This window comes from Oryctolagus cuniculus, chromosome 4 (assembly GCF_964237555.1).
Source record: "Oryctolagus cuniculus chromosome 4, mOryCun1.1, whole genome shotgun sequence".
Classification (NCBI taxonomy): domain Eukaryota; kingdom Metazoa; phylum Chordata; class Mammalia; order Lagomorpha; family Leporidae; genus Oryctolagus; species Oryctolagus cuniculus.
The window spans coordinates 169,028,098-169,050,876 of record NC_091435.1 but is presented as its reverse complement, the minus strand read 5'-3'; the positions used below and the strand labels follow the sequence as shown (position 1 = coordinate 169,050,876).

Sequence of the window (22,779 nt, the reverse complement as noted above, 5' to 3'; positions counted from 1 at the left end):
CAGAGACAGAGACAGAGATCTTCCATCTGCTGGTTCACTTCCCAGATGCCCACAACGGCCAGGGCTGGGCCAGGCTGAAGCTAGCAGCCAGGAGCTTCAGCCGGGTCTCCCACATGGGTGCAGGGGCCCACGCACTTGGGCCATCCTCCACTGCTTTCCCAGGTGCATTAGCAGGGAGCTGGATCAGACGTGGAGCAGCTGGGACAAGAACTGGTGCTCAGCTGGGATGCTGGCATCACAGGTGGTGGCTTTACCCGCTATACCACAATGCCGGCCCCTGGATGCCCATTCTGAACCACGTGCAGGCCAGAGGCATGGCGGGGTGGACACTGCTGGGCCTGGGGGTTCACTTTGGCAAATGAAAAAGGCCAGGGACCAGCACTGTGGCATAGTGGGCTAAGCCTCCGCCTGTGGCGCCTGCTCCAATACAGGCCCCGCCAGTTCGTTTCCCAGCTGCTCTTCTTCCCATCCATCTGCTGGTTCACTTCCCGGATGCCCACAACAGCCAGGGCTGGGCCAGGCTGAAGCAGGAGCCTGGAGCTCCATCCGGGTCTCCTACAAGACGGAGTCCAGCACATTAGCAGGACTCTGGATTGGAAGTGGAACGAGGACTCGAATCAGGCACTCCGACAGGGGACGTGGGTGTTCCAGGTGGCAACTGAAGCCACTGTACCAAACGCTCGCCCCGATTTTCCTTAAATTAAACATGGACCTCTATAGAGTGCCACAGCATCGGCAGGCTCCTGGGGGCGTGGTGCGCTTGGACCCAAGGTGGGCTGTGTGACAAACCACTCTGCCACTGGCTGCTGGCCCCACACAGACGAGGCACACGTGTCCCAGCCTTTGTGACCATCTGCGTCCACGGTTCCCCTTTTCCCCAGTCAGGCAACCCCGGCTTTTAAACAGAAAAGACGGAGAGGGTTATTTATGCACTGACTGTTCACGGAGTACCCGCCGCATGCCAGCCCTGTGCTTGGTGCCAGGAACGCCACACTACACTGCTTCCCGTCTTGCCCAAGAGAACCTAAGGTAACCAGGACACAGAAGAGACTGTCACGCTGCTCCAAGCGCTGGCCACCATCCTGGGGAGATAAATATTTGGAGAGGCTGTGGCAAGAGGCCTGGCACGAAGCCCTGGGCACCTGCCAGCGGCCAGGGCCTGCAGTGTCCCCCGGTGTGCGATGCCAGCGCAGGGCAGAAGAAAATTAGTCCGGGATAAAAAGTGACAAAGCAAGTACACCAGGCGTGTGTCGGGGTGAAAAGCCACCTTGCTCAGAATGCATGATCGTGGCACGCCGAGTGTGCAGAAGGAAGCCTGGGCGTGGCCCACAGGCTGGCCCTCCGCCAGGAGGAGGGGCAGCTGCAAAGCTCCCCACAGGGCAAGGGGCCTCTTCGCAGACCTCCCCTTTCGATCGGGGATAATGCTAAAAGCCACCACGAGTCACTCTGACAGCGCAGCCTGGCAGCGCTCCAGTCGACACCCAGCGAACGCCAGGTATTCAAACTCCTGTCAGAGGCTCGCCCGGAGGAACAAAAAGACCGGAGTTTGCAAATCCCTGGGCAGACAGCTTCGCAGCCCTGGGGATTCTGCTAAGCCCAGCAGATCAGCCAGGCCCTGCCCTGGAGGGAGAGATGCAGACACAGCAGCCAGGACAGTGACGATGACACAGAGAGGGATCCAAGCCCACAAGCGAGGCAGACAGAGGCTTCCCGCAGGGCAACACGACCCGGGAATGCATGGGGCATCCGGGAACGGGCACGAGGGGAAGCCGGGCTGGCGGCAGGAGAGGGCGTCAGCCACTGGGCTGAGGAAGCAGGTGCACCAGTGGGCAGAGGGGTGCCAGTGACGGCAACCGGGCGGAGCAGAGCCCCAGGCAGAGCCCAGCTTCAGAACTGACATAGAAGAAGGTGGACTGGAGTGGAGGGAGGGGGAGGAGGAGGCTGCGTAGGCGCCAGCAACGTGCCAGGAGTACTGCTCGGAGGCCTGGGTACCATCGGGTCCCAGAACCCCGGCAGGGACCCGGGGTTGGTGGTGACCCAGCGGGGAGGGCACTCGGACGGCTGGTGGGGACCACCAGGAAGTGCACTGGGCCAGCTCAGCCACCTCCGACTCCTCGGTGCCGGGCAGCTCTGTCTGCAAAGCTTCATAAGGCTCTGAGTGCAGGAAGTGCCAGGCCCGCCCCCTTCTAACCACCGCCCCCATCTGCCCTGGGGAAGCACCCTCTCTCACAGAGGCACCTGTGCCCCCTCTGCCTCGGTCTTCCGGACTCCAGAGGCCTCACTAGGACGTCTCAGAAGACGGTCAGCCCGCCCCCTCCTCCACCAGGTGGAAACAAAGGCTGCCCTGCAGAAGGCTCCCCACCCCTTGGCCTTCCCTTATTAAAAATAACCCGGTAAGGCCAGAGCCCTGCCACTCCCCGCACTGCACCCAGCCTGCCCGGGGCGGGGCGCTCTGAGGGCTCCCTGTGTCTGGGGCCCAGACAAAGAGGCCTTTCAGTCCCCGCACAGCAGGTCCCGCCTCTGCCCTGGCCAGGCTGCCCTTGGGGGAAGCAGGGAGCCACCTGGGGATGTGAACAAAAGGTTCTTACTCCACAATGCACCTGCTAACCCGGAAGCTGGGGTCAGGTAACCAAACACAAATACGCAGCCCTCCTGGGCACCCAGGGGCTCGGCACCTAGTGGCATCCCGAGTCGGGCGAGGCAGCCTCCACTGAGCTCAGTCTCAGCAGCTTCTTCCCAAACCTGCTTCTGAACCAAGCCGGGTGACGTCATGCTTTCCGCAACAGGTGAGCGTCCCATGCGGGCGCCGGTTCAAGCCCCGGCTGCTCCATTTCCAATCCAGCTCTCTGCTAGGGCCTGGGAAAGCAGTGGAAGACGGCCCAAGTCCTTGGGCCCCTGTACCCACGTGGGAGACCCGGAAGAAGCACCTGGCTTCAGATCGGCCCAGCTCCGGCTGTTGCGGCCATTTGGGGAGTGAACCAGTGGACGGAAGACCTCTGTCTCTCTGTCTCTCCCTCTCTCTGTCTGTAATTCTACCTCTCAAATAAATAAATACGATCTTTAAAGACACAAAAAGGCAGAGCTGAATATGAGTCATTAACAAGATTCCAGACGCTCCTTCCAGCCCATCAAAAACAACAGACGTCAGCACGTTGCAGGCTATGACAGATAAGAAGTGCAATGCACAACTCCGGTTTCCTCCAGGAACGCATGGCTGGGTCAGTGTTTGTTTCAAATGTATGCACCCTATCACCAGGCCAGGGAAGAGAAACCACAAACTCACATCCGCTGCCACAGGGCGAGCTTTGGACACAATGCAGTATCTACCCATGATACACACTCTGAGCAAGTATGGAGAGAAAGGAACTCCTCTAGCCCGATGAAGCACACCCAGGAACAACCGCAGCTGACACGGCAGCGGAGGGGGAGGCTGTGTGCTCCCCTCCCAGACACACAGACGGCCCTCTCGTGCCTTTTACCCAGCATACTGTTGGAAGCTGCAACCAGGCAAGAAAAATAACGGCAAGGCATACGGATGGGAAACAAAACCTTACATGCAGACCCATGACCGTCCACGTCGAGGAGCCCAATGAATCTTCAGAAAAGCTACTGGAATAACTGAGTCTAGCAACGTCACAGGATCCAAGACCAGTTTACAAAAACCAGCTGTATTTGTAAATACCAGCAATGCACAACCGAAATTAAAGGAAAAGCATAATAGGAGGATTTATAATAGCAGTAAAAACAAAGAGGAAACATTCATTGACTGTAAGATCTAAGTTTGTAGTATAGGGGGCTGGCGCTGTGGCATAGTGGGTAAAGCCACTGCCTTCAGTGCCGGCATCCCATATGGGTGCCGGTTGGAGTCCTGGCTGCTCCACTTCCGATCCAGCTCTCTGCTCTGGCCTGCGAAAGCAGTAGGTGACCCAAGTCCTTGGGCCCCTGTACCTGCATGGGGGACCCAGAAGTACTATACCCGGAAGTACTATACCGAATATCGGCTCCTGGCTTTGGATCGGCACAGCTCCTGCCTTTGCAGCCATCTGGGGAGTGAACCAGTGGATGGAAGACCTCTCTCTCTCTCTCCCTCTCTCTCTGTACCTCTGCCTTTCAAATGAATAAGTAAATAAGTCTTTAAAAAAAAAAGTCTGTAGTATGCTGAAAACTACAAAACACTGGTGCAATGGAGGGTGGCCCGGATAAACCAAGAGGTCGGAGAGGTTGTGCACACTCATCCACTGGAAGTTGCAAATTCGTTAACAAGCCTGTTCTCCCCAAAGTGGCAAACAGACTCAATGCAATCTCAGTCAAATCCCAGCAGATCTATATATTTAAAAGTATATAGATGGGGCTGGCGCCGTGGCACAGCGGGTTAAGGCCCTAGCCTGAAGCACCGGCATCCCATATCGGCGCCAGTTTGAGACCCGGCTGCTCTACTTCTAATCCAGCTCTCTGCTATGGCCTGGGAAAGCTGTAGAAGATGGCCCAAGTCCTTGGGCCCCCGCACTCGCGTGGGAGACCCTGAGAAAGCTTCTGGCTTCAGATCAGCACAGCTCTGACTGTTGTGGCCATCTAGGGAGTAAACCAGCAGATGGAAGATCTTTCTCTCTCTGCCTCTCAAATAAATAAATAAATCTTTAAAAAATTATATATCCTCATCAACCAACCGTGCAGACATTCACATGTACGAACAAGAACCGGATACGCTTCACTCCTTAGATAAAAATCAATTTTCAGGGAGGCTACAGCATTACAACAGGCTAAGCACAGCGCGTATCAGAGTGCTGGGTACAGTCCCGCCTCCACTTCTCATGCAGCTCCCTGCTGATGCCCTGGGAGGCAGCGGATGACGGCTCAAGTACCTGGGTCCCTGCCACCTCTATGGGAGACCTGGAGGGAGTTCCTGGTTCCCGGCTTCAGCCTGGCCCAGCCCTGGCTGTTCTGAGCATTTGGGGAGAGAACCAGTGGATGGAAAAACCTCTGTATTTCTGTTTTTGGCTGTCTCTCTGCCTTCAAAGAAAATAAGAATCAATAAATACAAATTTAAGCTACGAAACGTTTAGAAAACTTGGTATAAAATCTTTACGATAAGAACCTCAAATATAATTTACAAAGGCAAAAAAAAAAAAAAAGGGATAACTGATTTCATCAAAATCTGTAACTTGTATCCTGCAAGAGATGGCGAAGAAAAAGACAGGTTTCCGAGCAGCGGAAAAACTTGCAAATCACATTTCTGACAAATGCTTCCATCCAGGTCTGCAGGACACGCACAATCCGACACGAAGCCACACAGGCCTGTTCTGCAAATGGGCAAAAAATACTGCATAGCTTTCCACCAAGAAGGCTGCATGGATGCAAGCAGAGGCGCGAGACAATCCACGCCGCGGCCTGCAGGGCGACGACAGGAAAAATCCACAGCACGCCACCGTGCGCATGCATACACACACACACACACGGAAAGTGTGTGCTATCTCTGCGTTCCATTTTCCCGCCCATCTTCTCACGTCCTCTCCTGCTGGAACGGCTAAGCCCAAGCAAACACAAAGCTGTGCTCACCACTGTGCAAGAGAGTCCCGCAGCTGCTTTTCCACGTCAACAAAACCCCACAAAGCCGCTCCAACGCTCGGGGATGCACTCCTGAGACGAGACATCACGTGTGCACACGCAGGTGTATGTGGCATGGAGCTGGCCCCAGTTGTCCTCCGCGGACGGACGGACAAAACAACACAGGTCTGTGCTGGGAAATGCCTCCCATGGCAAAAAGGAGTGATGAGTGAATTCTGAGAGAACACGGACAGTGGGAAGCGACACTGCTCCCTGCCGGCCTGCGCAATGCCCCAGGCGAGGGAGGGAAGCCTGGGGCTGGCACGTGCTCTGGGTGGCCGTGGGAACATCTGCACCTGCCATGCTTGCTCTGCCAGAGGTCATGTCAAATGCACATCCCTGTGCCCCTTGGCTGGTTTCGGATCCAGTAGTTTCTGATTCCAGTAGAATCCACATTCTGAACCAGCCCCGAGCCCCCGGCCACAGGGCTGTGCGTGCCCCGGGCCCCCCAGGCTGGACCGTGATGAAGCTTGGTCTCTGCACAAAGGAGGCAGAAGACAGCGAGTTAAGGGCTTGGTTTTGGGCATCACACACATGTACGGGTGGGATTCCCACGGCCTCTCCCTAGCTGTGTGACCTCCCTCCACCTGGATGGCGGGAGTGACGGAGTCCCCTCTGAGATAACCGACCCGCGCCGGGGGCAGCCCCTGGCACGTGGTACCAGCCCTGTCCGAGGCAGCTAAATGCACAGCACAACTCTGGGGGCCCAGAGAGCACCTGCACCGTGGGCCACAGTGGGCAGCCCGCGGCCCGACGTGCTCGGGTTACCACTTCCTCTTCCTTAGCTGAGGTTTCTGGGAGGAGTCAACAGAAGCCCCGGTCACCAGCCTCCCTGTCCTCCCGCGGCTGGCTTCAGGCGTCTTCACCTCTCTCCGAGGCGCAGGTGGATTCCGACGCACAGCGGACATCGGTGGGGGCAGATGGTCTTCGCAATTCTGTATTTATGACCTCAGTCACCTGTAATTCACCTTTTCCTAAAAGCAGGAGCGGCTTCACAAGAAAAATCAAAGAGCAAGGCAAGACCAGAGACTTGCCCCAAAGGGGGAGCTGTGAATGCAGTGTCCAAATGTTCCCAAGAGCAACAGAGAGGCGCAAGCTGTCACAGCCAAGAGCAGGCTGCGCCTGCGTTCTGAACCCAGAAACCTGAGGCTGCTCGCTTGGGGGAGCCCCCTGGAAACACGCAGAGATGTGCAAGAGGTTTACCGCAGGAGATGCGCTCCGCGTGGTTAATTCAGACTTGTCCCCACGGAGGCCAGGCCTTTAGAACCGGATCCAGGCTGCCCTACGTTTCCTAGCCCCCACATTTGCTCAGTGTCACATCACTATCAGCAGCTAAAAGCCGTGTTAACAAGTGAATGGCTGGGGCCGGTGCTGTGGCACAGCGGGTTAAGCTGCCATCTGCGGCACCAGCTTCCCGTATGGGCGGTGGTTCGAGTCCTGACTGTTCCATTTCTGATCCAGCTCCCTCCTAATGCACCTGGGAAAGCAGTGGAAGATGGCCCAAGTCCTTGGGCCCCTGCACCTATGTGGGAGACCCAGAAGAAGCTCCTGGCTTTGGTCCAGCCCAGCCCCGGATGATGTAGCCATTTTAGGAGTGAACCAGCAGATGGAAGACCTCTTTGTCTCTATGTCTGATTCTGTCTTTCTTTTTTTTCTTTTAAGATTTATTTATTTACTTGAAAGTCAGAGTTACACAGCAAGAGAAGGAGAGGCAGAGAGAGAGAGAGAGAGAGAGTCCAAGGACTTGAGCCATCTTCTACTGCTATCCCAGGCCATAGCAGAGAGCTGGATTGGAAGTGGAGCAGCCGGGACTTGAACTGGTGCCCATATGGGATGCTGGCACTGCAGGCAGCGGTTTTACTCGCTATGCCACGGCGCTGGCCCCATGCCTTTCAAAACTAAGATAAGGGGCCAGCCTTGTGGCAAAAATGCAGGCATCTTACTTGGTATCTTAACTGCTATTCCAAACACCCACCTACTTTCTTCAAGTTTTACTGCTGGTATATTTGATGTAGGTATCCGTGAGGAGGACAGAAGCTATTCCTTGGCTGCTATTTGTCAGCGGCAGTGGTATGAGGTGAAAACATGAGTGGTGGGGCCAGTGCCAGCACCTGAGACGCCAGCATCCCAAACAGGCGCTGGTTCAAGTCCTGGCTGCTCTGCTTCTGATCCAGCTCTCTGCTAATGCACCTGGGAAAGCAGCAGAAGCTAGCTGGAGTGCTTGGGCCCTTGCACCCACATGGGAGACCCAGAAGAAACTCCTGGCTCCAGCCTAGCCTTGCAGCGATTTGGGGAGTGAACCAGCAGATGGAAGATCTCTAACTCTGACTTCAAATAAATAAACCTTTTAAAAGAATGAAAATGAAAATAAATTAAAAAAAATGTTTAAGGGGCTGGCATTGTGGCGTGGTAGGTTAAGCCTCTGCCTGCGGCACCAGCATCCCATATGGGTGCTGGTTCCAGTTCCGGCTGCTCCGCCCCAATCCATCTCCCTGCTAGTGGCCTGGGAAAGCAGTGGAAGGTGGCCTAAGTGTTTGGGCCCCTGCACCCACGTGGGAGACCTGGAAGATGCAGCACTAAAACTTGAAGCTCCTGCCTTCGGATCGGCTCAGCTCTGGTCCCTGCAGCCATTTAGGAAGTAAACCAAAGCATGCAAATCCTCTGTCCCTGACTGTAACTCTGCCTCTCAAATAAATTAATATTTTAAAGAATGTTTAAGGGAATGGTGATGTGAGTTAAAGAATATGCACTTAGATGATTTATCCATTATATACAGTTGCATACAGCCACGTCACAGCAATGGAGCAGAATCCATGACTGTAAACAGCAGGATTATAGCTCTATTAGCTTCATGTACACCCAAGCAAGAACCAATCACTACCCTGGTAGAACATATGGAATGGTGGGCCTGTGGGTGAACTCTGGTTGTCCATAACTTATAGGCTTAATTGTATTAATGTTGCTCTCAGCATACTTGCATAATAACACAAGATGTCCAAAAAAAAAAAAAAAAAAAAAGGTAGATCTATAAAATCCTGCCACAGAAGACGCCAGAAGAATCAGGCAAATAAACACCCTCGCTGCAGCACGACTGCCTCCAGGAGTCTCGGTGAAACAGAAACTGACAGTGGTGAGGAACTGAAATTCACAACGGTGGGGAAGTTGGCAAAGCCCACCAGAGCTGCTGCCCACTTCCTGGCGTGGCTAACAGCCCTTCCGAACTCCATCACTGCCTGACGCACACGTGGCAGCTGCCCGAGATCCCAGACCCTCTCTCTGGCCTCTGGGCCCCCCCACAGGCTGTCCCCCGCTCCGGAACACCCTGCCCACCTCTGCCTGGGCCTCCCCTTCCTCTGCACCAGGCCTCTGCCTGCAGCTCCCTGCCCCGGGTGGTCTGGCCCCAAACCAGAGGACCCCGTTATCTGTCCACCGTCTTCACGCTCAGCACCCCCACTCTACCCTCACTGCACTGCCTTTTTTTTTTTTTTAAATAAATGCTGCTTTAATTTATTTAAAGATTTAGGCTGTTTATTTGAAAGGCAGGGTTACAGAGACAGAGAGCAAGGTTTTCCATCCACTGGTTCACTCCCCAAATGGCCACAACAGCTGGAGTTGAGCCAATCTGAAGCCAGGAGCTTCTTCCGGGTCTCCACATGGGTGCAGGGCCCAGGCACTTGGGCCATCCTCCACTGCTTTCCCAGGTACAACAGAAGGGAGCAGGATGGGAAGTGGAGCAGCCGGGGTTCAAACTGGTGCCCATACGGGATGCCGGTGTTGCAGGTGCCAGCTTCACCTGCTGCGCCACGGCGCCGGTGCCACGACTCACATTTTGCTCCTTGCTGCTGACGAGCGGCAGCCTTCAGAGTAGCCTCTGCCGTCCTCACGTGAGCCTGTATCACACAGCACTGCAGCCTGAGGCAAGCGGCAGGCAGTTGGCCTAGCAGTGGAGACACCAGTTAAGATGCCCGCATCCCACGCTGCAGGGCCGGGTTCAAATCCCAGCCCAGCTCCCAAAGTTCCACCTTCCTGCTAATGGACACCTGGGCAGCAGCAAACGATGGCTCACGTGGTTGGGTCCCTGCCACTCACAGTCTGGAGACCCAGACTGAATTCTAAGCTCCTGGATTCGGCCTGAACCATGGCCGAGAGTTCCATCTCTCTCTCTCTCTCTCTAACTTCCAGAACAGGTGCCAGCAGCAGGGAGAAAAATCGACCGAGCCGCTGGGGCCGGTGAACCGGGACCAGGAGTGTCTAGGACAATTTTCAGAGCAGGAGCCAGACGCCAGCTCGGGAGCCGGCCGCAGTGGCTTTTGGTTTTCTCACGGATCCTCAGACGGGCTGCGTGGCTCACCCCCCGGACGGCACAGAGGACAGCAGCGTGTGCGAAACACGCTTCGAAAGAGCAGATTTCGGAGAGGAAGACTCAGTGCCCACCCCTCCAGCCCGGGACGGGCCGCAGCTGGCACAGGGCCGGGGCAGGACAGGCATGGGGAACCCGCTGGCCAAGCGACTTGAAATGGAGCCTGTGGCCAGCCCAGGGCCCAGCCTGGGGCCACACCAAAGGGTGAGCACTTGAGCCGCAAATGGAAATCCAAGCGTTGAGCGCTTCTGGCACGGAGCTCCTGTGGCCTCCCACCCCAGACAGAAACGCCACTGCTCAGGGGCTCCCGGGGCTGCCCTACATTAGCCGTAAAGGAGCTGCCCTGCCCCGAGCCCTGCTGAGCCCAGACACGGTTCTCATCCCTGCCGCCGCCTGTCTGTCTGCCCGCTGTGTGGACTCTGGGCGGCACAGAAAAGCTGTCAACTCAATTAAAGGGGAAGCAGAGGCGGCAGCAGCCCGGACAGAACCTGCAGGTTTAGCAAAGCTCTAGGGGTCGCTCTGTCTGGGGGTTCCCCACAGGACACAGGATGAACATTCGGAATATGAGCAGAGCCAAGAACTCAGCAACGAAAAAGCCTAACGATCCTGATAAGAGACAAGCAAGGCCGGCGCCGTGGCTCACTTGGTTAATCCTCCACCAGCGGCACTGGCATCCCATATGGGCACCGGGTTCTAGTCCCAGCTGCTCCTCTTCCAGGCCAGCTCTCTGCTGTGGCCTGGGAAGGCAGTGGAGGATGGCCCAAGTGCTTGGGCCCTGCACCCGCATGGGAGACCAGGAGGAAGCACCTGGCTCCTGGCTTCAGATCAGCGCGGTGCGCCGGCCACAGTGGCCATTTGGGGGGTGAACCAAAGGAAGGAAGACCTTTCTCTCTGTCTCTCTCTCTCACTCTGCCTGTCAAATAAAAAAAAAGAGAGAGACAAGCAAAATATGAACAGACGTTTCTCACAAGGACACAAGTGGCCATCAGATATATGGAAAATTGCTCAGTGCCATTAGCCATTGGGAGAACGCAAATCAAAACCACACTGAGATTATCACCTTGCTCCAAAAAGACGGCAAAGTTAAATTGCTGGTGAGGATGTGCAGAAAAGGGAACCTGACCCACGGGCGGTGGGAGGTTACCTGGTACAGCCGTCAGGGAGAAGGGTGTGGAGGTTCTCAGAACCCTGGAAGCGGATCACCGTGTGACCCAGCTGGCCCACGTCTGGACGCATGTCAAAGGAAATGAACTAAGCGCACGAGAGGGGAATGTGACACGGGGTTCACTGCAGTGTGAATCCGCCTCAGCCACGAGACAATGAAATCCCGACCTTCACAGCAACACTGCTGGAACTGAAGCCATTTCGCTAAGGGAGACGAGCCAGGCACAGAAAAACAGTACCACGTTCCCTCTCACACGAGCAGCTTAAAAAAGTCGCTCTGGGGCCGGTGCCGCGGCTCACTAGACTAATCCTCCGCCTAGCGGCGCCAGCACACCGGGTTCTAGTCCTGGTCGGGGCGCCGGATTCTGTCCCGGTTGCCCCTCTTCCAGGCCAGCTCTCTGCTATGGCCAGGGAGTGCAGTGGAGGATGGCCCAGGTGCTTGGGCCCTGCACCCCATGGGAGACCAGGAAAAGCACCTGGCTCCTGGCTCCTGCCATCGGATCAGCGCGGTGCGCCGGCCGCAGCGTGCCGGCCGCGGCGGCCATTGGAGGGTGAACCAACGGCAAAGGAAGACCTTTCTCTCTGTCTCTCTCTCACTGTCCACTCTGCCTGTCAAAAAAAAAAAAAAAAAAAAAAAGTCGCTCTGGCGAGAGCACTTGGCCTTATGGTCAAAACACCAGTTACTGGCCGGCGCCGTGGCACAGTGGGCTAAGCCTCCGCCTGCCAGCCGGCATTGCATACAGACACCAGTTCGAGTCCTGGCTGTTCCACTTCCAATCCAGCTCTCTGCTATGACCTGGGAAAGCAGTAGAAGACGGCCCAAGTCCTTGGGCCCTTGCACCTGCGTGGGAGACCTGGAAGAAGCTCCTGGCTCCTGGCTTCGGATTGGCGCAGATCTGGCCATTGAGACCATTTAGGGAGTGAACCAGTGGGTGGAAGACCTTTCTCTCTCTCTTTGTAACTCTACCATTCAAATAGACAAATAAAATCCTTAAAACATACATACACACAAACAACAACAAAAAACAAGTTAAGGTACCTGCATCCCATATCGAGTGCCTGGGTTTAAAACCTGGCCCCAGCTCCTGACTCCAGCTTCCCGCTAACGCAGACCCCAAGAGGCACCCGTGATGTCTCGATTACTTAGCTCTGCCACTCATATGGGAGACCTGGACTGCAGTCTTGGCTCCACGTTTCGGCTCAGCCACCACAGGCATTCAGAGAGTGACCCAGCAGACGGGAGGTGCCTCTTCCCCACTCCCTTGCTCTGCCTTTCAATTAAGTGAAATAAATCACTCTCGCTACCACAAAGCTGAGAATCAGTGGGGCCCTCATGCTGACTCTAATGTCCAGTGCTCTGTCCTGGGCCCTCCACGAGCATCAAGGTCAAAGTCACGAAGGATGGAGCAGGAGCAGCTCTTCTGGCCCCAGGGATCCTGGTGACCAGACAACAGAAGCCCCACGAGACAGGGGGTAGGACCCAGGCCGCAGAAAGGGGCTGGGTGGGGTTGTCAGCGATGTGTGTCACTTCCTGACGCTGGTCCCCGTACTGCAGCCACGTAGGAGAAGCCCCCAGGCCCTGCAGCTTAGGAAACACACACTGAAGTATCCGAGAATAAAGGGGCGTGGGCCTGCAGCACCCCCTCACACGCTTCCGGGAAAGTACCACACACACGTAAGTAGAAAACGGTGTGACGGACGTGGTGGGAGGCCGACCACCACAGGGCCCGGGGTAGGGGGACACGGAGCTCCGTCCCAGGTAGCCTTACCTATAAATACAGACAGCAAAAGCACATGGAACTGAGAGACAAAGCATCAGACCTCAGGGCGCCCTCGGAGTGCCGGGCTCACCTCAGTCCTCTTCCGGGACACCTCCTGGGGCAGCTTGTTCACAGGGAGCAGCCCTGCCTGGCTGGCTCTGCTCACCGCGTGCCCCGGCTGCTCCAGGCTCCCTGCCAGCTCTGTACCTTGCGAAGCTGCCTTCACTCCCCAGGAAGGGGCTAAGAAAATGCTGGACGAACAGGGCTTCTTGTTCTCTAGGTTTTCCCGATCCTGTTTTTTTTTCCTCCAGATTTATTTATTTGAAAGACAGAGTCAGAGAGAGAGAGAGAGAGAGAGAGAGAGAGAGAGGTCTTCCATCTGCTGGCTTACTCCCCAGATGGCCACAATGGCCAGTGCTGGGCCAGGCCAAAGCCAGGAACCTAGACCTCCATCTAGGTCTCCCATGTGGGTGCAGGGGCCCAAGCCTTTGAGCCAGCCTCCGCTGCTTTCCCAGGTGCACGAGCAGGGAGCTAGACTGGAAGCAGAGCAGCTGGGGCTCTAACCAGCGCTTCAGTGTGGGATGCTGGCATGGCAGGTGGCCTAACTGACAGCACCATAAAGCAGGCTCTATGATTCCCACTCTCAAAGTTCCTGTGGTCCTACGGCTGCAGAACTCCGAACACTAGCTAGAGTCCTCCTCAATGACAATGCACACAAAGACCCCTGGGACCCCCTGGGAGAGGACCACAGGGTGGTGTTCGAGAACCTGTGTCAGGCTGGATGCAAAATGCCAGAGAGTGTGCCACCCCTGGTCCAGGATCCCTACTTTGAGGACTCTCTCCTTCTGCCAGGCTCATAACCCATCATCTAGACGAGGACTGTTGCCCCACCACCGCAGAGAACAGAAGACAGGGAAACCCTGCACAGCACAACGTGGCTGGCAGCAGAGTGAGGACGCTTTCAGAGAGAATGCAGAGTCACCTCCAGGACGCGGAGTCGAGCAACAGTGGTCCAGACGGGCAGAGTACGGATGCTCCCGTCTGGGGACGGAGGGGAGGCGGTACACAGAGCACAGCTGCTCCCTGAGGCTTACAGTTACAGAGAGACAGGGAAAGGCGAAGAGACACAGATCGTCCATCCGCTGGTCCAGTCCCCAAATGGCCACAATGACTGGGGCTGGGCCAGGCCGAAGCCAGGAGCCTGGAGCTCCATCCAGCTCTCCCACATGGATGGTAGGGGCTCCAGCTCTCAGGCCATCGTGCGCTGCTTTCCCAGGCCCATCAGCAGGGAGCTGGATTGGAATCCTTGTCTAGATGATGGGTTATGAGCCTGGAGCAGCCTGGACTCCAACAGCCTCGCTGATGTGGGACGGCTCTCCCCGCTACACCACAGCACCGGCTCCAGGGACGACTCCCACGTGGGATGCTGGACTGACAAGCATGGCTTCACCCACTGTATACAACATCAGCCCCGTAAATAAGTACAAAAAGATAAAAAAAATTTTTAAATTTTTACACCAAAGTAAACTTATCTTTCAATTCCATTTTCCATGAACTTCTCCAGGCGCCCACGAAAACTGCAGGAGGGAGAAGAAGTCCCCGAGCTGTGGGAGAGCCATGACACTGCCTTGTAGATTTAAACCTATGCCAGGTGCCTATCTGCTGCGGGAGGCAGGGCGTTGGGGCGGGAGGCGGCCGCTATGAGGTGCTGGGCTGACCCAGGTCCCTGCTGAACCAGGCTGGGAGGCCAGGGAGGGAGCAGCGAGACAGCAAACCAGCAGGCCCAAAGAAGGCCAGGCAGACGGCAGGCAGTGGGTGGGAGGGGACGCCCAGGCGGCAGCTGGGTGGCGGGGCAGGCGCAGGGAGGAAACAGATGGATGTCCTGAGCTGTACAGGAAGCACCAGGGCAGGGAGGAGGGGAGAAGGGAGGAGGCCATCAGAAACAAGCGTTTCAGTAAATGTGCAGCCCCAACGAGGGTGCGTTCCCAGAGAGGCCCAGGGGTGTCTCGCAGGGGAACCGGGCCCACCCCCCAGAGTCACTCTGCACCGCACACCCTCCGCCCTGACCGTGCAGCCCAGGGACCCTGCCAGCTGGGGTACTTCTGGCCAGTGCTGGCCATACGGCAGCAGGTGGTGATCTGGGGTGCTCTGGAGGCGACTCTTCCAAGTGCCACAAAATCTTTCTGCTGGGCAGCCTGGCTGGATAAGGGCCTCCCCGTGCGTGGTGCCACCAACCGTCCAGCGCCCGCAGATGCTGCGCCCACATCTGAGCACACGACTGATCTTCCAGCCCATCTCTGCTGTCATTCCTTCTCCCAACTATCGGACGCCAAAAACACCATGACAACGCAGAAGTCGGTGCCTTGCAATCCCTGGACCATCAGGGGACATCCACTCGTTGCTGGACGGCCACTAGGCGCCTGCCCCCTGGGGAAGGGCGAGGCTTACGTTCCTCTCTCTGCAGGGCCAAGGCCATTTCTCCCGTGGACGGATCAGGGACAGCTCTGCCAGGAGGCTCATTCCAGCCTTGTGTGCACACGGGCAGAACTGATAACTCCCAGAGCCACAATGAAGGCAGCCGGCCACAGAACCCACGGCGCCTCCACCAGCCACGGCCACGCCACTAGAGGCCACGCCACAGAGGAACACTGGCGTGAGAAAGTACTTGTGCAGGAGAACACCCACGGAATGTGTGCAGCATCATTTTGTTTTTAAAACACCTAAATTAGAAGTCTCCTCTAAAATACTATATAACGTGTTACTCTAAGCATTGCCCCTGGGGAAAAGAAATAGTGGAGTTTATTTTCTCGTTTGTGTCTCCCAAAGTTTCAATGTGGAAGAAGTATTTCTTTTGCTACCAGAAAGAAAACCCAGTGGGCCATCATTGTGATGCAGAGGCTTAAGCCACTGCCTGCGATGCTGGCATCTCCTGCCAGAGCACCGGTTCAAGTCCTGGCTGCTCCACAGTCTAATCCATTTGGCGCCTGGGCTGTGAATTCCCAAAGGGAAGTCCAGAATGGCCCCCGGAGGCCTGCATGGTCTGTAGGACCACCTTGCTGCCAGGAAGCACAGTGTACCGCCCCCCCCCCCCGACACCCAGTGCCTCCAGCCTGCATGGGTGCCTTCAGTCTCATTTCAGACAAGGCTTCCTACCAGCAGATGAAGCCTTGTCCTGAAACGAACCAAGCGCACCTACAGCCCGACCCTCATCCCCGACACCACCCACGGTTTCCACCAAGTTCCCAGATGACCCCTAGGGGGCAGTATAGCCTCTGGTTGTCAACACCGTGCTGCTGGGTTGACACTCCACCATGCTTCCTTGGTTCCCCTACGACAGGGGTCATGTCCTCACCCTGCACACTCACCCAGACTCACCCACCCTGCCCCCTCCTCCAGACTCAGCAGGCTGCGTCCGGGGACATCAAGTGGCCATCCTCAGAAGGGCCCTTCCTGGCCTCCCAGCAAGGCCACACCCGTCTGGCTTCTGATCACAGGTTCACAGCCATCCGATGAGCGGGTGTCTCCCCTATGACGAGGGCAGGGGCTGCCTTGTCCACAGCACCACACACACTCATCTGTCATGCTGCAACTCAGCAGCGGCCTCTGCTTCCCCTCTGACCTGTGTCCTCGTGGTGAGGCTGCAGAACCCCGGCCCTCCTGGCAGCCAGCGCTGCTGCCTGTCTGCCCTTTGGCTGAGCCATGGCTTTGGGAGAGCAAGAGCCTTGGCACGGCCCTCGGGGTCCGCGCACTCACTGATGGATGGATGGCACGGACGGACGACAAGCACCGGGGAGGCCACACGCCCCGTCCTGGGGTCCCCCTCCTGCCACAGCTGCCCCTTCCGGCCCCCGTGCACCAGGTGACAACACCAGGACCCTGGCCCTTCAGCCCGGCCTCTGGGAGGCTGTGTGGACACTCCTTCCCCCGCCAGTGGCCGCGGCAGGGGTAAGAGGGGCATGAATGCCTGCGGGGTAGCCTTGGTGCCCCACCCCAGCGGCTGCACGGGCCCATCCTGCCCTTCCTTACATCTCTTTCCTTGTAATGGCCGACACATAATTCGCAGGCCACACCAACTGCCTACTTGAAGTGGCTCCTCCCGGACCATGCACCAGCAGCCGGCCACCACGCCTGCAACGCTGCCTGTCCTGGACGTGTCGGACCAGTGGGGCCGGGCAGCCGCGTGAGCCTTCACGTGAACGTACTTGAACGCTGTCACCCGTCTCGGGCAGAGCTAGGAACCTCGGGGGACCTGCACATCCCCCAAGTGGCCGACCTGTTTTACACGGCCATCGGCAGGGCACCCCGGCCCCAGAGTCTCCTCCTCCCAGCTTCTCGCTAGTTTCTGTCTTTTCTACTATGGCTGTCTTCGTGGGTGTGAGGCGTCGCTCACTGCGGCTTTGACGCCCCTGGATCTATTAACAAAACACAACGGGCCCAGAGTTCAGAGTTAAGGGGAAACAAGGCCTTCAGGGAGATGGGTGACCTCACCCCCTTCCAGCCAGCTTTCTCTCTGTCCACCATGCTGCTCCACGGGCTCTTAACGACCCACAGGTGACATGGTATGCAATTCCTAAGTCATTATCAAGAACAACTGACAGGCTCCAAAAATACAGCTATAATAAAAAGGTTCCTGGGGCTGACGCCGTGGCGCAGTGGGTTAAGGGCCACCTGTGACGCCGGCTTCCAACACAGGAACACTGATGTGAGTCCTGGCTGCTCCACTTCCAATCCAGCTCTCTGCTGTGGCCTGGGAAAGCAGCAGAAGATGGCCCAAGTCCTTGGGCCCCTGCACCCATGTGGGAAACCCGGAAGAAGCTCCTGGCTTCGGATCAGCACAGCTCTGGCCATCATGGCTGTCTGGGGAGTGAACCAGGAGGACCTTTCTCTCTGTCTCTCCTTCTCATTGTCTGTATCTCTACCTCTCAAATAAAAAAAAAAAAATCTTAAAAAAGACCAAAGAAACGAAGCCATCTTTGCCACAGGACTGTGAGAATCAACGCTCCATTGGTGGGGGCAGGGGAGCGTCGGCGTTTTACACCACCTGTGACGCCCGCATCCCATATCGGAGCGCCCTGGTTCCAGGCCCGGCTCTGCTCCCACTCCCAGCTTCCTGCTAATGCCTGCTCTGGGAAGTAGCAGGGGGCGGCTCAGGTAGCTGGGCCCCTGCACCCACCCACGTGGGAGACCCAGGCTGAGTTCCAGGCCCAGTCCTGGCTGTTGAGGGCTTCTGGAGAGTGAACCAGCGCCTTGCAGATAAATACAAACAAAAAAAATTTTTTTTAACTTAAAAAGAATTACACCTGGAAAAAGGACAAGTCACAAGCCAGTGCCCCTGAGACACGACTTTCTTCCTATTTTTTTTCTAGTAGCGGAAGACGCAGCAGAACAGACCTAGGTGGAGGGAGGAAGAGCCTCAGAATTTCTTTGGACAGGTCTGTTGGCTAAACACTCCCTGGGGAGCCAAGGACACAAGGATCGGCATGGTCTAGGTGAGAGATGCTGGGGGCGTCCAGAGGATGGCGCTCTCCCAGCTGCTTCTGCCTTCCCCCACAGCACTTCTCGGCAAAGACCAGGGAACAGCAAATGCCCAGGCAGGTGCCCAGCCAAGAAAGTGTCCCCCCACCCCGGTGAGGGCCGCTCCACCCCAGGGGGTCCCCGCCAACCAGCCTGGCACCCTCCAGGGCAGGTGGCCGGTTCCCCTGGCACACGCAGGGAGGCAGCAGTCAGATAAAGGGATTCTTGGGGCCTTTGTTCTCTGCCTTCTGAGGCCCTGCCATTGTGTCCTGCAACCTGGCACCAGGGCCACCGACCGGTCACAGCTTGGGGGGGTGGGGGGGTGGGGGGCGGCTGGTGGAGGGTTTCAGGTCAGAAATGGATGTGCAGCAGTACCTTGGGCCACCAGACTCATGGAAAGCAGACGGAGGCCCCGGATCCCGGCCTCTGCTCATGCAACTCAGCACTTCCTGTGCCCTGGTGCCGCCTGTCTCACCCGCCCATCCCTGCTGCTCCCCTCCCTGGTCTCCTAAGCCAGGGCCAACCAAGGCTCAGCTCCTCCCCAGACGGTCCTAGCTGGTGGTCCATGCAGCCCCCCTGCCCTTCTGCTCTGACCCAAGCACAACACGAGAGCCCCTCCTGCTTCCACTCTGCGTCTGGACTCACACTGTGGACACCAGGCGGCCCCTGGGGCCGGTCCCCCTTGGCCGCTGGCGGGCCTGCCTGCGACCCTGCGGCCCTCCCCACACGGCTCAGCCCTCACCCCTCTGCAGAAAGACCACTCCTTCCTCCTCCGTCCTTGTGGCAAACATTACAGTGGATGGAAACTAACAGCCTGGCCCAGCCCAGTTTCAAAACACACTGTGCAAATGGAAAAGGTGTCGAAGACGAAAAACTGCTTAAGGAGAGTAAAATGGGAGGGGGCAGCAAGAGGCCAGGCCGGGCACCATCCGTCAAGGCTGGCGGGAGGGGGGGGGGGGCCCTGCGCGCCGCTGTGGGTCACATTCACATCCTGCCCTGCTCCAGGGGAACCCCCTCCCCGAACCAGGGCACGGGCGCCCCCAATCCTGCCGGCTGGCTGTCCCCAGCCTCCAGGGGCACCTCCAGCCCCGGGCCCGCTCCTGGGGTCCGACAGCACAGGTGACCGCGACCGCCGGCCCGCGGCGGGGCGGGACGCAAACCTCCTGGGGGAGTCCCCGCGCCCGGGACGGGAAGCTCCGCGCACCGGGGACCGGGGGCGGCCGGTTTCGCCGTCTCAGCGCCGCCGCGGAGCGACTCCTCCGCCCCCGGCTCGGGTTCGAGGCGGCCGCGAGAAGAGGAAGACGACGAAAGGGAACTTTGGCCGGCGGTTCGGGCCAGCAGGCGCGTCGGGCCCCGCGGCCGCCCCCTGGGAAGGGGGTCTCCGTCGAAGCCGGCGGAGGGAGACGCTGGGGAGGGTGGGGTGTGGGGGGTCCCGGCCGCGCCCTCCCCGGCCCCTCCGGGGACCCCCGCCTCGCTCACCATCTGCGCCACTTTGAGCAGGGCCGTGTGCGTGCGCGGGTAGCCCTCGTCCAGCAGCCGGTCCGAGGGCCCGGCGCCCAGATGGCCCGCGCCGGCCCGGGGTCCGAGCGCGCTACCGCTGCTGCACGTGGTGCGGACGAGCCCGGCTCCGTGCGACATCCCGCGGCCCCAGCGCGCCGGCCGCCTCCCCGGCCGCGGCCCCCGGGCCCGATAAGCAGGGGCGGGCCTGGGCGGGGCGGGCTCGGGCCGAGGCCGGGGAGGGCGGGGCGCCCGGCTCCTCCGCCCCCTCCGGGAGGCGGCGCGGGCTGGACCTCGGGCAGGGAGGGGGCTCCCGGGCCCAGGCGGGCTGTGCGCCCCCGAGCGCAGTGTGGGAGCAGCTGCGTGCTCCAGGACCTCGCCCCGGGTCGCTGACCCGCGCAGCTCACGGCCCGACGCGGCACGCCCGGCTCCCTGCTCGAGTGTCCAGTCGGGGGTCCGCCTGCCCGCCCCCCATCCCCCACGCCGTGCCCCGTCGCCCCCCCCCCCCCGGAGACCCCTGCGCCCTGCAGCCCCTGTGAATTTCCTGTGCTCAGGGTAGAATTTGCCATGTGTGTCTGGCTTCGCGCAGCGTAAGTTCTTTGAGATTCAGGCTGGTGGGAAGGTGAAGGGGTGCCTCTGGGTAGTCGTGTCCTTTGTATTGCTAAGTAATATTCCACTGCATGAAAACGCGAAGTTTCATTTACCTGCGATGGACACCTGTGTGTGTGTGTGTGTGTGTGTGTCTTTGTCTTTCTCTCTTCTGCCTATTAGGGTGAGCGAATGTTTATTTCTCTTGGAACCTACCGGTGATGTACTGTGTGGTCACCCATCTGGGTTTTTAAAAATTACCACTTCTATTTATAAGAGACACAGAGAGAGAGGCAGACAGACAGACCGTGTTCCCAAAGGCCGCTTCACCCCCCAGATGCCTGCAGCAGGGGGTGGGCCAGGCCCAGACTGGGAGCCAGCCAGGAACCCAGTTGCGATCTCTCATGTGAGCCCAATTGCCTGCTGCCTCCCGGAATCCGCACTAGCAGGAAGCTGGACGAGAGAGAGCAGCCGGGACTAGAGCCCACGCACTACCCCTGGGATGCGGGCATCTTAACACGCTCACAGAGGACTACCAATGAGGCAAGGTGCCCCCCCCCCGCCCCTGCCCGGGACAGCGTGTCCCCGTGGCCAGACATCACAAATCTGCCTTGTGAGCCTGTTGATGCCAGCGCTGTCCTGCCACCAGATTTTTCTTTGTGGCAAAACCTGAGTAATTCCAGAATGTGGATGACATCCATGCAGTCTTCCGTGTCTCCTGGCGATTCTGATGCACCCTCGGATTTGGGGAGCAGTGTCTCTGTGGAGTGTCCCACAGCTGGGACAGTGGGGTGCTGGTCACGCTGGTTTTTCCTACTCTTGTGTGCACTTGACAGTTTTCAAGGCACCCACTAGACCTGCCTGCAACATCTGCCTTGTCTTTAGACACAGCCCCCTGGCAGCTCTGTGCCTCTCTGTGCACAGCAGGAATAATGCCCAAGGGGACTGACATGTGGGTACGCCGTGGCGTCGCTGGCTCTAGTGTGGTGCTGGCATTGCACATCTCTCTCTGCCTCTTAAATAAGTAAGTAAGCCACAGCGCACGGGTTTTGGGAATTAGTGGTATGGTGAAGCTGGTGTGTGGGGACACAAGGAGAGAGGCTGGGGGCTCGGCTGGAGACACAAGCCCACTGCAGTTTTAGGCTTCGTGCTTCACACAGAGAACTGAGAACTGGGGCTGACACTGGTGGTGATGCCCCCATGACGATGATGATGGTGGTGGTGGTGGTAGTGGCAGTGGGCTGTTATCATGACAATGTCATCCTGCCTAGGGCTCCTTCCCCAACACATTCTTTTCTTGGGCCCTGATGTCGCCGGCACTGAATATTTTTCTTGTTTTTCTCTGTTCCATGCTGTGATTTGCAAATGAGAATCACCTGTGAACCCCTGGCACCTGTAGGTGGCTGAGCCCTGCCCTGCAAGGCCTGACTCAGGGTGCCTGGTGGGGCCGGCACAGGTGATTCTGATGCGTTTCTGACCCTGGCCAAGAGCTAGGAAACTCCCCCCAATTCCATGAAGTCCAGCTGCAGCGTCAGTGCCTCTGGGGAGCCTACTTGGTGCAACGATCAACCCCCTATGGCACCAGAATTTTTTTTTAAAGATTTATTTTATTTATTTGAAGGACAGACTTACAGAGAGGCTGAGAGAGAGAGAGAGAGAGAGAGAGAGGTCTTCCATCTGCTGGTTCACTCCCCAGATGGCCACAATGGCCAGAGCTGCGCTGATCCGAAGCCAGGAGCCAGGAGTTTCTTGGTCCAGGTCTCCCAGGCGGGTGCAGAAGCCCAAGCACTTGGGCCAAATTCTGCTGCTTTCCCAGACCATAAGCAGAGAGCTGGATTGGAAGAGGAGCAGCTGGGACTAGAACCAGTGCCCATATGGGATGCCGGGGCTGCAGGCCAGGGCATTAACCCACTGTGCCACAGCGCCGGCCCCTTTTTTGTTTCCAAGTTTGTTTATTTCCGTCTACTTGAAAGGCCGAGTGACAAAGAGACAGAGATCTTCCATCTGCCTCGTCACTCCTCTGGCCTACAACAGCCAAACCTGGGCCAGGCCAAAACCTAGAACGCCATCTGGATCTCCCACATGGGTGGCAAGGGTCCAGCGACTTGACCATCCCCTGCTGCCTCCCAGGCTGCATTAGCAGGGAGCCAGATCAGAAGTGGAGGAGCCGTGAGTTGAACCAGGCACTCTGATCCAAGATGTGGGCACCCCAAGGAGCAGCTTACCCCTCTACACCACAACACCAGCCCCCAACCATCATTCATTAAGCACCCACGAATTTACTGGGTGCCA

The 22,779-nt window shown here is 57.8% G+C and overlaps 1 protein-coding gene across 1 annotated transcript in view; it reads right to left on the bottom strand.

Annotated features, from left to right (window-relative positions):
- The window catches only part of CMTM7 (CKLF like MARVEL transmembrane domain containing 7), a 41,600-nt gene extending 21,491 nt beyond the window's left edge, over nt 1–20,109 (bottom strand). The window contains exon 1 of the mRNA XM_051818532.2: nt 19,882–20,109. Coding sequence (XP_051674492.1) covers nt 19,882–20,040 — 159 coding nt within the window. The 5' untranslated portion in view covers nt 20,041–20,109. The remainder of the gene's footprint in view (nt 1–19,881) is intronic.
- Nucleotides 20,110–22,779: the final 2,670 nt, after the last annotated feature.